The sequence below is a fragment of the Sinohyriopsis cumingii genome, unplaced genomic scaffold, assembly GCF_028554795.1.
Source record: "Sinohyriopsis cumingii isolate HCF-2022 unplaced genomic scaffold, ASM2855479v2 utg000349l, whole genome shotgun sequence".
NCBI lineage: Eukaryota > Metazoa > Mollusca > Bivalvia > Unionida > Unionidae > Sinohyriopsis > Sinohyriopsis cumingii.
In genome coordinates this window covers 1,022,369-1,039,758 of record NW_028315889.1, presented here as the reverse complement: position 1 = coordinate 1,039,758, position 17,390 = coordinate 1,022,369, and the positions used below count along the sequence as shown (strand labels likewise).

General features: G+C 35.3%; 1 protein-coding gene across 13 annotated transcripts in view; it reads right to left on the bottom strand.

The window, feature by feature from the left end:
* The window catches only part of LOC149774308 (E3 ubiquitin-protein ligase HUWE1-like), a 292,364-nt gene that overhangs the window by 140,695 nt on the left and 134,279 nt on the right, over positions 1-17,390 (bottom strand). For all 13 annotated transcript variants that reach the window (XM_089945481.1, XM_089945487.1, XM_089945485.1 and 10 more), the window contains exons 37-39: positions 5,613-5,731; positions 3,999-4,086; positions 1,482-1,597 (exon numbers count right to left, since the gene is read on the bottom strand). In XM_089945481.1, the coding sequence (XP_089801607.1) occupies positions 1,482-1,597; positions 3,999-4,086; positions 5,613-5,731 (323 nt within the window). The remainder of the gene's footprint in view (positions 1-1,481; positions 1,598-3,998; positions 4,087-5,612; positions 5,732-17,390) is intronic.

The following is a 17,390-nucleotide window of genomic DNA, read 5'->3' as shown; positions in this document are numbered from 1 at the left end:
AAGGAAATTACTGTCACCAATAATACCAAACATTTTGTCCATGTAAAACCGCGTTCAGTTTTTCATTATTAAAGAAAATGGCTTAAGAAGTCTGTCTTTAATTTTGCTCCTTTTTGCTGTGTAGTGATTAATGAAACCGTTTTATTTACAATCAAATGACTCTCCTGACACACATATGAAACTTGTTTAATGTTATTTGAAGATTTTCTCATTCAGTTTTGCAGGTGTGTTCATCCAAGAAAGTGGTATGATATACCAACATATAGATCAATTGATGATACTGTATGTCCAGTCTGTAGAGGAACATTGTTTATGAAAGTAACAAATGAAAGGGGTCAGAGTAAGATCCTTGGGACACAAAAACTCTTACATTTTCAGATATCTGTCCACAAAAAAGTCACTTTCTGAAATCTGTATCAAGCAAGCCATCTGAGATTTGCCGATTTTTAATTTTTATATTTATTAATGATCAACAAGAGCCAACGCTTTTTGAAAATCAACAAAAATACTACGAACTAGCTTTCCTTTATCTAAAACCCCCAGCCACGTGTCAACCTAGCAGTTTCACAGAAATGGTGTCTAAAACTAGACTGGTGGTCATGAAGAACTTTGTGGTCAATGAGATGTCATAAACTTGAGTCGTGCGCATACATTTCAATTTACGAGTAGCAGCACACAAAAAATATTTTTAAGATGACCACATATTCAACATCAGGTAAGCAACATTTTAAATTACAATCTGCAAAACATTACAAGAAATCTTTTAGTGAAACCCCATGCTGATATAAGCAATGGTTCAGGTGAAGTGATAAAAGGAACATCAAGCTGGCCACTAATTAGACACCATATGGGCACCATTTTCATTTAAGACCAACTAGACATCACACGAGGTCTTCTGGTGAAAATTACATATCAATATGACTTTCCAGTCAGAAGTAAAAACAACACGATTTTCAAGATGGCCTCAGCAGTGACCATACTGGTCCTCAGATCGGAACCATTTTTATTTAGGACCAATAATACATAATTATTCATTTAGTGAAAACTCCTGTTGTTGATATGACAATCCATTCAGGAAGTGTAGCGAGAAGATTTACGAGATGACCATACTAGTGATCATATTGAATTTCCAAGCTGTTCCATTCTCATTTAGTGCAAACTAGACCATGGGACGAATATACCTCTACATTTCATAGCAATCCTCCAAGTAGATAATAAACTTGTGGTAATGGATTGATGGACAAAAGAAAACTAACCACCTCCAATATTTCTGAAATGGGGTGGGTGTATGTAGATCTCTTCCTATTTTCAGTTCTAAAACAGATCCTGCAAAAATATCCAATTTAACATAATACTGCTAGAAATCAGTGCTGCCACATCAACTGACATGTGCTCTAATCAGGTCTTTCTTCTATTAGAGGCATTATTGGCAGCAATATTTATAAGCATTAAGTACGAAAACCTTTCTTTTTCTCCCTTACCTGACACTTGTATCCCCATTCTGATATGCATCATCAATAGTCTTGTTGTTAGCCACACTGTATTTACACCATCTTCCACTACTATCATCAAACCACTTCCATGTATGACAATTTGCCTGTAAGGACAACATTTAAAAATACTTGCATTAAGAGACAATACAAAATATACGAGAGACTGACAATCTACTAGGCAAAAACAATTTCTAGGAATTCAAGATAAGACTATTTCTTCCTTTTATCTTTTGAGTGTCAAAACCATCTATGATATGCTTCAATGATAATAAGATTTTCAAAGTAACTGCTGTGGTGCTTACATTGGTTGAAAGCTTGGCACCATTTTCATTTAGGACAATTACAAGTGTTCTGGTGAAACCCTATGTCATAATGATCATCCATTATGGAGGAGTAGTGAAAACAATATTTTTAAGACAGTTGTTGGGGTAGTCATATTGGATATACAATTGGCAACCTTGTTATTTAGGACCAACAAGAAGGTACCATAAGAAATCTATTGGTGGAAATATATTTTCAAGATATGCCTTTCCGTCTAGGAGGTGTAGTAATTAGATTTTTAAGATGGCTGCTGTGGGCATATTGGACATCAGATCACCACCATTTTCACTTAAGAATAACTAAGCATCATAAGAAATGGTTTGGTGAAAACTTTATGTTGAGATATGACCATCCATTTAAGAGTAGCAAGATTTTCAAGAAAGCCATCATATTGCTGGTCATGTCATATGGGCTTTCACTAAAATACTTCTTGTGATGTCTAGTAGGTCCTGAATAAAATGGTGCCCGTCTGACATCTTATATCGTTGCCATGTCAGCAGTTATAAAAATCTTGTCACAACAGTACTGATGAGGAGTTTCCACCAGAAGCCTTAAGATGTCAGTTTAGTCTTCAATGAAAATAGTGATGATCTGACATCCTGAGCTAGCACTATCCCATGATGGATATTATTCTTTAGTCAAAAAAGGCACAACTCTTCTGAAAAACAATAGTATGTACACAAAAATTGGTCAACGTGCATTATCTCAGACAATGACCATAATGTTTAACAAGTTTCTGGATGCAAGATTGTCATCATTTTCATTAAATACTAACCATATAATAAAAAGTGTTCCGGTTAAAATGACATGTTGATATGACCTTCCATTCATGGTGGGGGGGGAGAGTAGCTGAGTGGTCTAAAGCACACTGTTATGGATCACTGCCATCTTACCTTTGCATGGGTTGTAGTGTCGGATTTGCCCAAATGGGTATGTGAGAAAGCTTGCCAGTAGCTTCTCGTGGGTCAGTGGTTCTTTCCGGGGTTTTCCCAGGTTCTTCCTCCACCAATTATACTGGCCGCCATGTATAGCCTATCGGGTGCCAAAAAATAGCGTTAAACCCTACAACAACATTAATGACAGATAGTAATAACGTGATTTTAAACATGGCTGCTATAATGGCCATACTGGTTGTCAGATCTGCATCAGCTACATTCAGGACCATCTTGACATGAGAAGAAGTCTTCTCTTGCAGACCCCATGATACAACTTTCTGTTTAGGAAGAGTAGCAGTAAAATTTTCAAGATGGCTACTGTATCGCAATAATGACTGTTCAGACAGCATAATTTTCAGTCATGTCACACTAGACCTTGGAACGAATGTGTGTAATTTTTCAACTTGTGCTAAGAATTGTACAAATATTAACGAAAAAAAGGTTGATGGATGCATGACAGACAAATTATCCCATAACCTCTTCTGGTCTATGACAAATACAGCTAAAAATTGCAGGAGCAACGTGATTTGTTGATGACCACAGTAATTACTCTTTTCCTGGCCATCTATGAAAAACAGTGGAACCTATTAAACCAACAAGATTATGTTGTATAATTAAGCTACAATACAAAAAGGCAGTAACTAACAAAAAATGAAGGAGTAAAGTGATTTGTCAACAGGTGCATATTCAGGTGATGACCACAATACCTGCCAAGTTCTATGGTAATCCATAAAAAAATGTCTAGTTGCACAAAGTACGCTGTGATATACTGCATTAAGTTAGAAATCAAAATGAAAATTTGCTGGAGAAGTGATTTTGCAATATGTGCATTGTCAGATGATGTCCATAATAGTTACGTTTCATGGTAATTCGTCAAAAACTACAGGACTTGTATCACTAACAAGATTTGTATAAACTATGTTAACAATGGCAATAAATGCAACAAACAGAACTGGAGCAAAATGATTCAATAATACATACATTGTCATTCTAACGAGTGTCATGAAAAAGGGCAATAATTCTAACACAAATTATGGAAGCATATTGATCTGTTGATATGCACAGCTCCAAGTGGCATCCAAAGTGCAGACCATGTTGTGCTAACAAGATTGTGGGACAGATGGATGGATGAAATGAATGGACAATAAGAGAGGCAGATTTATAATTAAGAAAATGTCCCTCCTTGTGCAATTTTTTTTTATAGCTCTGGTGGTCATAAACTAGAATAGAAACAGTAGAAGCAACTTACAAGCATTTTTTCAGCTTCAGCTTTTCTTTTAGATATCACAGATACCTTCTCGTACAGATCCAGGAGGATAAGAAGGGGAGCTAACCACCTGTAACAGATATGAGACATTGTGAATCATTGGAGTTGTAAAAGCAGATGCACATTTTATCTAAAATATAGTTTTTGAAATTACTATAGGCTCTGCAATGATGCATTTGATACAGGATTTAGGCTGATGGTTAATCCTGTTTAAACACTAAATTAACAAAGCATGCATGCAACAATGATTTGGTTTGGCATTTGACACCAAAGCGACACAGGTAGATCATTTTGAGCCAAGGAAATTGGAGTAATGTATGTTGTCCAAGGAAACACCATCCAAATAGCCCACTTTCAGTTTGGTCCAGCATGCTAACAACTAAGCCATCATGACAAAAGTCCATGTAAATCAAATAAATAATTTTTCCCCATTTTTTGTTGTTGTTTTAATGTTTTAAATTTTTTTGTTTTTTGTTTTTGTCCCAGGTGTTGGACAGTGCAAACATCCTAAATTTGCAGATCTTAAGTGAATATTAAAAGATCATCAGTTTATGTTAAACGTTTTTTATTGTGTACTTGAACTTTACTATATGACTGGCTAAATATATAAAATCATTGAAATGTGGTAAATGTTGCCAAAAACAGAATGATCAATAAGTGTTTAGTTAATGTTTGCTAATGATTAACAACAATGAGTAAATAATATATGTTGGTCCTTTATTTTCTATTTTTCACCTTTATTGATGGGGTGGGTATACAGCTCTCATGAAGGACCAAAGACAAGATTTGCTTTAGACCCTTCAGGACAATAGCATTTTAAGCAGTGTTTTGAGATCTGCACATGAAGGCTGTGAACTGATACATTTTTGTTGAGACGGATATTGCATCAGCTATGTCAAACTTTTCAAACTAATCCCACCTCCACTATGGACTTTTTCAGACTAGCATGGGTAAGCAGAGAAACATACAGAAAAGAAAGCATGTACTTGTACTAGTTGGGAATCAGATGAAATATCAAGACTGATTATTGGTTCATCAGAATCAACCAACCATAAAGTTGATACTAGAATGAATATTGTTATTGGTTCATCGGAATCAACCAACCATAAAGTTGATACTAGAATGAATATTGTTCCCTGCTACAGCTATTTGCAGTCAATGAAACTAAGAATATATACATTTCTGTAGCATAATGGGTAATTACTCCTTTGCTTTTGACCTTATCACAAAGCTTTCGTCACAGGAATAACTTCTGGACTGGAGTCAAATTGTCAACTAAATGTACAAGCCACGATTATGGATTAGAACTTCTGCCATTGTAAAGAAGGGTGTTGTCACATGGTCAACAATTGATCATGTGACTCCAGTCCAGAAGTCATTCCTCTGATGAAGGCCTCTTGATAAGGTCAAAAGTCATAACCTATAATGCAACAGATAGTTAACCAAAAAGTTTATATTTGGGAATATTTTGTATGAAGAATGTCCAAGAAACCAATGATCTGCAGGTACATTTGCTGTCAGCCATGTTGTTTATTTTTCCAGATTTTTAGAGAGAGAGAAAGAGAGAGAGAGTGTGAGTGTGTAAAAGAAACTTACTTGGGAGTGGAGGACTGTTTGACAGCTGTAAGATAATTCTTCCCAGCCACAAGCACTTGGACCAGTAGGTCATTCATTTTGGTGTTCTCCAGTGCCTCAGCACAAGGCATCATTGCTTCCTGAAAATGTACAATATGCTGAAAACCTAACTAAATCAGATACAATAAAGAACATTCTAAAAAGAATATTGAAAGTTCCCACATTTTTATGATTGTATTAAAAAAATTAGCACCAATTTTCAAGGCTTTTTGGGGGGATTTTTCTAGGCATATTTTAGGGATGGAATTCAACCTAATAATCAACCCCATTTTACCCAATTTGACTGTAAAAATATCTCAATCACTACTTTTCCAAAAAATGTGTGCCCTTTACAATACTGATTTTGGGAGAAAACATATTATAATAAGTGTGGAATGGATTTACACATAATCACAGTAACTTTTTTTTTCTATTAAAGGTGCATTTTGCTTCTCATTTTTTTGCATCAAACAAATATGACTCATCTAGGAGCCATGGTGCCTCTAGGTAATTCTCAGACAAACTGCCTAAATGCAGCAAATTAGTCAAAAGAAATATTCTTCACAACCCAAAAGACATCATAAGAAATCCTTTAGTGACAAGGACATGTTGATTTGACCATCCATTCAGGGATAGCCATAACATGATTTCCAAGATGGCAACTGTGGCTGCAAAATTGGACTTCAAATGGACACCATTTTTATTTAGGACCAACTAGACATCAGAAATCCTCTGGTAAAATTCCAATGTCAACCTGATTTTCCATTCAAAAGGAATAGCTGTCACATAAATTCTTAAGATGGCTGTTGTGGTGGCCATATTGGAGATCAGACTGGTGCCATTTTCATTTAGTACCAACCTGACATCATCAATTGTCTTTCAGTATATAAAAAAAAATGTTTGGACCATCCATTCACAATGTACAAGATGACTGCTAAGGCAGGAACATTTGATGTCTAAGTGGCAAAATTTTCACATGGGACAAACTAGAATGTGCATAAATGTTAACCCCAAGAAAGGTATGTGTAATTTTTGCCAATATAAGTGGTAAAAAAGCATAATCTGAGCATAAAAAGTGTAATTTATATATTAAGTACCATCATTACAGTACATTGCATGAAACATGTACATTTATTTTTGCTAACCTGGATCTGTAGCTGGTCAAAATTCTTGGGAAAATTTGACAAAATCCATATAGATTAAAAACAGAACACATTACAAAACATACTGACAAATTATTTATATTCAGCAATTACTTTAACTAGTCCACATGTCTAACATTCACTGAATGATTCTAAGTGCACAAATTCTGCAATGAACCTGATGTGCTCAATCCATGTGCTGTATCACTCATGTTACTTTAACAATTTTTTAAGCAGTGTTGATTTGTCCTTTATCTGATCTGACATGTTTTAAGGTTAAAGAGATCCATAAGCTCAACACTTTTCAAGCATATAACATCCACAACTTGCACCGTGAACACCTGTTTCACTTAACATCTGGCAAGGGCAGACTGGTCCACTAAATAACTATATACAGTCAAACCCGGTTATCTCGATTACGTTGGGGGTGTAAAAAAATCATCGACATAACCGGGTCCCGAGATATCCGGGTTCATAAAAACCGGTAATTTTAAAAATGTCCTTGAGCATTACTCCTGTCTCTTGCTGGTGTTTACTGGAATCCCCTCCCACTGCATGTTACAATAAAATAAACAAAACGCTTAATTGATAATAAAATGAAATGAACTAACCTGGTGTTGTTATCATTTATTCCTTTTTTATCATCATAAGTAATTTATTAAAGAAAAAATATATCTATGAACTCCATATATCACATGTAGCGTATGCATCCATTACTGTAGTGTGCATCACTTATGTCAGATAACACACGACGCATTTTTATAATTGATGTGAATATTGAAAAACAAATCATGTATGGTTGTACTCAGAGGTTTGAATATGTTATCAGATTGAAAAATGGATCAAAGAAAATCACAAACGAGAGAGTGAGAGAGAAACATCCACCGATTGCTTTCAGGCACCCGCCATTCAAGCATAACGCGGTGTTAGGTGCAAAATAACCAAGATTGTATTATATCCAGGTTAATATATGACAGTATCTCGCAGATAAAGATCAATAAATGTTTTTGAAAATACATGTACATGTACATGTACATTGACTGTGAGTGCAAATGAGGAAAAGCGATCCTATAAACCAACTCTGCTAGACGCCATCATGTATGCCCGTGCAGCTTGGAACAGTGTATCGCCGAAAACCATTCAAAACTGCTGGTTCCATTGTATTTTTCCGGAAATTTCTGATGAAGAATTTCACCAGCAGTGTTTAATTGCACAAGAAATTAAAGAGCCTCAATCAGAAATAGGTCTTGAAGCGATGGCTGATGAGATTGCGGACTCCATAGGCATTGCTCGGGATGAATTTTCTAATTATGTTCACGTGGATGATGATGCCAATGCCTATGGTGAACTTACTGATGAGGAAATAATCCAATCGGTGACAACGAAGCAGATACAATCATGCAAGCAAGATGATGATGATGATGATGATGATCAGCCTATCACTATCCCAAGCTACAGTGAAATGGCTGAATGCATTAAAAAAATGAAATTGTTTGTGGCAAGTGTCGACGGTGCCGAGCATATGTATGAAAACGTAAGTGCTTTTGAATCGTTCGTTACAGATCAGCACCTGAGTAAACAAAAGCAGACTGATATTACTTCATATTTTCTACAAATCGATCGCTTTTGCTGACTATTTCTTGTACAATTTCTGTGAGATTGACGTTAAAAAGTTGCATTTCGTCGAATTAAGCGGGTCCACATGTTACTTCGGACCGAAACTTATGCCCGACATAACCGGGTTATCGACTTAACAGAGGTCGAGACAAGCGGGTAAAAAATAGCATAACAAAGAAGAATTTTTTCGGGACCGGACCAAAACGCTCGACATAAGCGGGTTGTCGAGATAACCGAGGTCGAGATAAGTGGGTTTGACTGTAATGAATATAAAGAATCTCTTATCAAAGTTTCAAATTAAAGAAACCCATACTTTTTCTTGCAAATGTGTTATACAGTTGCTACAACTAGAAAACAATCACAAGCAGGTCCAGGATGGGCAAATTTACTCTTATGCTATTTTTACACAAGTCTTCCATTTTACAATATTATGAAATTTGTATGATGAGTGGGATTAAAGAGATTATAATAAAAATAACAAACACAACTTTCTCTTTATTTGTATTTCATTTTATAATGAACCAGAAAGCATATACATATACAGGCAATCACAAGACATAATTAGGCAGAAAAAAGCATAATGTGTGTGTGTGTGTGTGTGCATATATATATGTATATATATATATATATATGTATATATATATATGTATATATATATATATATATATATATATATATATATATATATATATATATATATATATATATATATATATATATATTCATGGCAATCCTCCATGCAGCTTTGGAGGAATATCAAGAACTTGGGTGGGTCAATGGATGACAGACAATGGAGAACAGACCATCCCACAGCTCTACTGGTCAATTATTACAACAGCTTAAATAATGGATACTTGTACATTTGACCATTGTAATATTTCCATCACAATCATACACTAGGCACATGAATCCAACCAACAGATTTGCCCTCTTGAACCTGAGAAATGTAATATTTTCTTTAATTTCAAATTTCTGTGGATGTAGATCAACTTTTGCAAATCTAAATAAGGTAATTCCAATGGCTAACCATCACATCCTCATGTAATTTGTCATTATGTTCCAATTACCACCATACCCAAGTACTTGTATTAATGGCAACCAAAGACATGAAGATCCAATGAACAATGGTCTAACTATGAAGATAACACCAACCCCACATCCAGGGATTTCATTATACCTTCATGCCAAAGATATGAAGACATAATGAACAATGATCCACCTCCTTGGACATCTATTACGTTTCACATGGGCCAATGGTAGCCGAGTAGTCTAAGGCACTTGCCTAGATAGATATCTCACACATCTCACATCTGACTGTTAGTTCAAGTCTTGGCTTGACCAATGTGTGGCAAGCAAGAGCTCGCCATTAGTTTCCCATGGGTTGGTGGTTCTTCCTCTACCAGATGTACATACTTCCATGTAGATCATGTACAGAAAAATGACATGAAATCCCACAAAAATCAAAATATGCTTTCTTCAGGCCAAACAATTATGAAAACAGCAACCAAAATTCTCAACAGGGGCATATTCACAAATTAGGGACAAAACCACATAAATTCATACCAATGAAATAAGTGCTGGGCCTTCCATCAAATCTGAAGTTGAAGGGTGAGTTGTCATAGCAGTGGGGGGGGGGGGGCATTTGGGGGGCCTCCATGTCTTTGGTAGTGGACATAGTCAACCGAATGCTTGCATGATCGCCTGGTGTGCCTTGAAGACAAAACCAGTGCCATGTGGAAGATGAAGACCAGTGTAGACATACTTATATGTTCTCAATTTGACCTGTCAAAAAATTGCATTTTTTTCCTTCAAGTAGCCAGGTGCAAAGTAATAGTACCTGGGAAAATCACCTGGCTCCCAGCTGATAAGGAAAGCTCTGTAAGTGTGCATCATTTTATCAATATCGACAAGCTTCAGAACAGCCTCAAAATTCTGCTTCATGCATAGAGAGGAATCAAGTTCTTTGTCAACTGTATTTAGCCAACTTATTTATGTAAATGTGGATAGAGTAGACATGATTTGCCAATTTGTTGAAAAAGATTATCAAAATAAATTGTAGCTATTAAAATGTTTAATTTACAAGCAGTCTGCATTTTAAAAAGTGTATTTTTTTAACAATATATTCAACCAAGAGGTTTCTAACCCTGTATAGAACTACCATGTATCTTCCATTGTAATAAAAGCTGATAAAGACATGATAAACTTTAATTTGAATACCAGCATCAAACTTTCTGAGAACATATCAGAGAACATCATCAACAGCAATGTTCAGATATATGCTTGTCAGATGTAGATCATCATCTTGCTCAGTGTAGTCAGATATCATCTTGTCCCCATTTTAACTGAACTTTTTTATTGTAAAAAATTAAATAGAAAATCAACAGCTACAAAAATAAGCCAGAGAAATTATCCAAAAATTGTGCCTTGTACAGTGGGACTGACTTCTTGTGCAGTTTCATTTAGAAACCTAATGTTTTTTAAACCTGCATGTATGCAATTCCTTCTTTTCCTCACCAAGTAGTTTTCAGTCTTTGCCCGATACACTGCTGTTGAATAGGATAGGAAAGGCATTAATGCTTGTAGCTCTCCAACTCAATTACAAAATTAACTGTTTAGGCTGAATTTAACTTCTCTACTTATTGCATGTATTCCAAAAGATGATATGACTCTACAATGACCATCTCTGCAAGCTCTCCCCCTCTGTGTAATTTACTTTTATTCATTTCTATATCACTAGATGTTCAAAGTAATTAAACTCTTTTGCAATTACAAATGACATCGACCGCAACATTAAAAACAAAACAAAAACAATAAAAAAGGCACTAAAAATATATATTTGACTGTGGGAGCCATGGATGACCAAAAACACAAAAACAACAATAAAAAAAGACCATGGATCTAAGTACAGGTGAGAGTTCTTCCATTAAGAACATACACTTTGCCATTAAAAGCAACAGAAGTAATGGCCTCTAGAACCTAAAAAGCAAATATTTTTCTTTAATTTTTCAATTCCGTAGATGCAAATAATCACTGCAAATCGAACTATGGCTAGTCTAATGACTCACCATCACAAATCCCCAAGTAATTCATTGCATATTCCAAATTCCAGTCATACTTAATCCAATGCACCAGATGGAGAATTGTGGGACATAAGCAAAATCCTTCACATACATCATGCATCTTCTAAATATGATTTAAGATATATTGTTTGACTAGAAAATATTTTAGAAAATGTCATTTTAATTGCATTAAAAAAAATGTTTTACCTTGGCCACAGTGGTGGGAGCCATGGATGACCAAGACACCTGTGAATGGTCATCACTGGGGCAAAGACAACTACAACAGTTTGTACATGTGTGTGTGTGATTTGGGTTTTGAACATAGCTTTGATGTCTGCAGTGTGGTAATTTCTAGTGATGTCTAGCAGTGAGGCATCATGCCGCAGACATGTTGCATGTCCCACCCAGGCACAGTATAATGAACTCAGGCTGACCAGTCCTAACACTAACCTCTTAATGATGAGCACCTAATGAGGCAGCAGTTAGTACCATTTTTATAAGTCTTTGTTATGACTAAGTCGGGGTTCTAACCCATGACCTCCCACATTCAACCACTTGGCCACCTGAGTGGTACAACAGTTGTGAAATTTCATTCAGACATTAATTTTTGAATAATATATTCAGATGATTTTTCAAAATCTAACCCTGTAAAGAACTGCCATTAATCTTCCATCACATCAAAAGATGATAAAGATGACATGACCCACTTTAATTTGAATACCAGCATCAAACTTTCTGAGCAACGTATCAGAGAACATCATCAACAGAAATGTTCAGGTATATGCTTGTCAGATGTAGATCATCATCTTGCTCAGTGTAGTCACATACCATCTTGATCCCATTTTAATTGAACTTTTTGCTTGTAAAAATTAAAAAGAAATTCAACAGCTACAAAAATAAGCCAGAGAATTATCCAAAAATTGTGCCTTGTACAGTGGGACTGACTTCTTGTGCAGTTTCATTTAGAAACCTAATGTTTTAAACCTGCATGTATGCAATTCCTTCTTTTCCTCACCAAGTATTTTTCAGTCTTTGCCCGATACACTGCTGTTGAATAGGATAGGAAAGGCATTAATGCTTGTAGCTCTCCAACTCAATTACAAAATTAACTGTTTAGGCTGAATTTAACTTCTCTACTTATTGTATGTATCCCAACGATGATATGACTCTACAATGATAATCTCTGCAAACTCTCCCCCTCTATGTAATTTACTTTTTATTCATTTCTATATCACTTGATGTTCAAAGTAATTAAACTCTTTTGCAATTATAAATGGCATCAACTGCAACATTAAAAACAACAACAACAAAGAAAAAACAATTAAAAAAAGGCGCTAAAAATACATTTGACCTTGGCCACAACGGTGGGAGCTATGGATGACCCCCAAAAAAACCCAACAACAATAAAAAAAGATATTGGATTTAAGTACACGTGAGAGTTCTTCCATTAAGAACATACACTTTGCCATTAAAAGCAACAGAAGTATTGGCCTCTAGAACCTAAAGAGCAAATATTTTTCTTTAATTTTTTAATTCGGTGGATGCAAATAATCACTGCAAATCGAACCATGGCTACTCTAATGACTCACCACCACAAATCCCCAAGTAATTCATTGCATGTTCCAAATTCCCCTCATACTTAATCCCAAGCACCAGATGGAGAATTGAGGGACATAAAGCAAAATCCGTCACATGCGTCATCTAAATATGATTTAAGATATAACGTTCTACAAGAAAATATTTTACAAAATGTCATTTTAATTGCATTAAAAAAAAAATTTCACCTCGGCCACAGTGGTGGGAACCATGGATGACCAAGAAACTTGTGAATGGTCATAGCTGGGGCAAAGATAACTACAACAGTTTGTACATGTGTGTGTGTGATTTGGATTTTTAATGTAGCTTTAAAAAAAAAATTCAGTCATATCGCTATGTCTGCAGTGTGGTAATTTCTAGTGAAGTCTAGCAGTGAGGCATCATACTGCAGACATGTTGCATGATGTCCCACCCAGGCACAGTATCCTGACCTCAGGCTGACCAGTCCTAACACTAACCTCTTAAAATATTAACCCATAGCGACGACTGTACAGGGCAGGAGGTAGTAGCCTACTGCCGAGCTCTGTAGCATCATGGTCATGCATGATACACTAAAGTGGGTGGTATTATAGAAAGGTAGACAGATATAGTTCTACAATGATACCAAATAATCTGGAATATCTAGTTGCACTACAAAATACAGATAGAAAAACCTCATTTTTTGGACCCGACTTTTTTTCACCCAAAATTTGTCTGTGGTCGGAATCCGATTTATTGTCCGGATTTTAGACTTTTTGGTCTCAGATCTAAGGCAAACCGGTATGAACTGCAAACAGACAGTAGAGAATTTGCAAAAAGTAGGATAAGACGGGCTTTTGGAATAAAGAGTGGTCTCCATACAAGAATAATGGCTCCATTTAGCAAAAAATAAAAATAAAATAAAATGACCCTTCTGCTAATGTGCAAGCCAAATAGCCAATGAAAAACGATGTTTCTAACACCACTAGGCAGTATGTTATTGAAAAATGACTGGGGATTTGCTGTTTTCGAGTCTATTCAGACATAGCTTTCAAAATGTGTTTCCTACTCGATTTTCAGGTAAAAATGACAAAAAGCTCCAGGTGTTAATGTGTTAATGCTGAGCACCAAATGAGGCAGCAGTTAGTACCATTTTTATAAGTCTTTGTTATGACTCAGTTGGGGTACTAACCCATGCCCTCCTACATTCAATGTGGATGCTCTAACCACCTGGCCATCTGAGTGGTACAACAGTTGTGAAATTTCATTCAGACATTAATTTTTGAATAATATATTCAGACATGATTTTTCAAAATCTAATCCTGTAAAGAACTGCCATTAATCTTCCATCACATCAAAAGATGATAAAGATGACATGACCCACTTTAATTTGAATACCAGCATCAAACTTTCTGAGCAACGTATCAGAGAACATCATCAACAGAAATGTTCAGGTATATGCTTGTCAGATGTAGATCATCATTTTGCTCAGTGTAGTCAGATACCATCTTATTCCCATTTTAATTGATCATTTTCCTATTCACAAATAGATGGAAAATTTATCTTCCCACTTTGATACAATATTTTATCAACAGCTACAAAAGCTAGACTGAAAACTACCCAAACACTGTATCATGTACACCGACTGGGCTGATTTGTTATACAACAATTTGCTTACAGACCTGGTATATTTAAACCTGCATGTAATTTATTCATTTCGACACCAAGTCACTTTCTAACTATGCCTGATACACTGCTGTTAATAACAGAAAACAGGAAAAGTATTAATGCTTGGAGCTGTCCAACTCAATTGCAATATGAACTGCTTAGGGTGAATTTCACTAACCTACTTATTGCATGTACTTCTGACATCATACATCTCTCTAGTGATCTCCTCAGCAAACTCTCTCCCTCTGCAATTTACCTGCATTCATTTTGACAAGTTTCTATGTGACATCTGGGTCCTCATCTTGTTTGGATTGTGTGAAGCACAAGACAATGAAATTTTAGGGAATGTATGTTAAATTCATTAAATGTATATGGCTATAAAACATGTTCAAAGTAAATAAACTCTGCTGGAAAGATAGAGGAGCTCAACTACAACAAACACAAGATGGCCATGATCTGAGAACAGGCAACAGTTGTAATAATTTCCATGACGATCATACACTCACCATTAAAAGCAACAGTTGTAATAATTTCCGTGACAATCATACACTCACCATAAAAAGCAACTGAAGCCTGGCCTCTTGTCTCCAAGAGAGGAATTATTTTTCTTTAATTTTTCATTTCCATGGATGCAGATAATCACTGTACATCAAACCATGGCAACTCCAATGTCTTGCCATCACAAATCCCCATTTAATTCATTGCTTGATCCTATTTCCCTCATGCTCAATCCCACACCAATGAAGGTGACTTGTGGGCATAATGCCAAATCTTCCACATATATCATGCATCTTCCTGCTATGATTGAAGACAATCTTTGATTAGAAAATATTTCAAAATGTCATTTTAATTTATTGCATGTTTTTATATCTGACCGCTGACATCATCTCAGAGACCATAGGTGCAACTGAGGATGACTGCCAACTCATAGATGGTTATCACTGGGGCAAGACTAATACGACAGTTTGTAAAATTCCACATAACAGTTAATAAGGAAATATCATAATCGACAGCTTGCAAAGAATCACAATATCACTGGCACATTCTTAAAAAGTGGAAACAACAAAAAGCCTTTAGCACATCACATTATTTGAAGCTTTTGCACTCTCTCTTTCTTGTTAAACATATTCAAAGATTTTGTTCTCTCTGATAAAAATACAACAGGAATTTCAATTCTGTCAGTATAGATTCTCAACACATTATTATCAGACATGTGCTTGGTAAATCATCATTCAATAAAATTCCTGCACTTCAATTAAAACTGGTTGACTCATAAATACCTTACAAATTTAATAAAATTTAGAGCAGAACACCAAAAGGCCATTTTATCAAGACAGACCTTGAAAATGTCCCATACACATTGTCCAAAGTCATGGCCCAACTACAAGAATATCTTCATGGTTCCCACACTTTTCTAAATATAAATTTACAGGGTTTTTCCAGGATGAAATTAATTTATTCAAGGTTCACATATGACCATTACTGAATGGAATTAAAGAACCTTTTAGATTATAAAACAGGCATTTTCTAAATCTAAAGGTGCTTCTCTTTCAAGACTCTCCAAAACATCTAAATCAGAAAAGATGATCATGTACAAAACCACAAAATGCATCAGGTACAAGTTTATATTCCAATAAATTGTCATTTCAATGTACAGAATAAAAATTCTAACCTCGTTTTGCTGACACATCATTATGTTGCTAAGTTGGGACAACATAAGGAACACAAATTAGATTTGTTTCCTTTCAAACTTTTAATTGTAAATAATTATATGGCAATATATATGCTCCTTATAGAAGTAAACATTGCCTATTACAGTATAAAAAAAACAATAAACACAAATAATTAGAACCTTGTCTTGTAACGAAGAGTTTAACCCTGAATTTATCTGTGCCAATAAAATCCCAAACAAGATTTTTCAAACAACCTAATTGCCTTAAGACGATCTGGTTAAAAATCCATCATTTAACAAACATTTTCCAAAGGGTTTATTTAAATTTTGACAAGACCTTAAAAATTATATCCTGCTGTATAAACAAGGACTGAATTTTCTGTAACATCAACTTGTCTTCTTGTAATTCATTAAACCAGTCCCCAAACCTGTATTGATACTGAGGCTCATATAGTTTTTAATAGATAATACAAGGAACGACAATTTCTCATTTTAGCTCAGATTCAACAATTTGGACGACAATGCTTGGAGCTGTCCAACTCAATTACAAAATTAACTGTTTAGGCTGAATTTAACTTCTCTACTTATTGTATGTATCCCAACAATGATATGACTCTACAATGATAATCTCTGCAAACTCTCCCCCTCTATGTAATTTACTTTTATTCATTTCTATATCACTAGATGTTCAAAACAATTAAACTCTTTTGCAATTATAAATGACGTCGACTGCAGCATTAAAAACAAAAACAAAACAAAAAACAACAACAAAAAAAACATACAGTTAAGTACAGGTGAGAGGTGACAGATGAGAGTTGTTCCATAAAGATCATACACTTTGTCATTAAAAGCAACAGAAATATTGGCCTCTAGAACGTAAAAAGCAAATATTTTTCTTTAATTTTTTAATTCAGTGGATTCAGATAATCACTGCAAATCGAACCATGGCTTCTCTAATGACTCACCATCACAAATCCCCAAGTAATTCATTGCATGTTTCAAATTCCCCTCATACTTAATCCCAAGCACCAGATGAAGAATTGTGGGA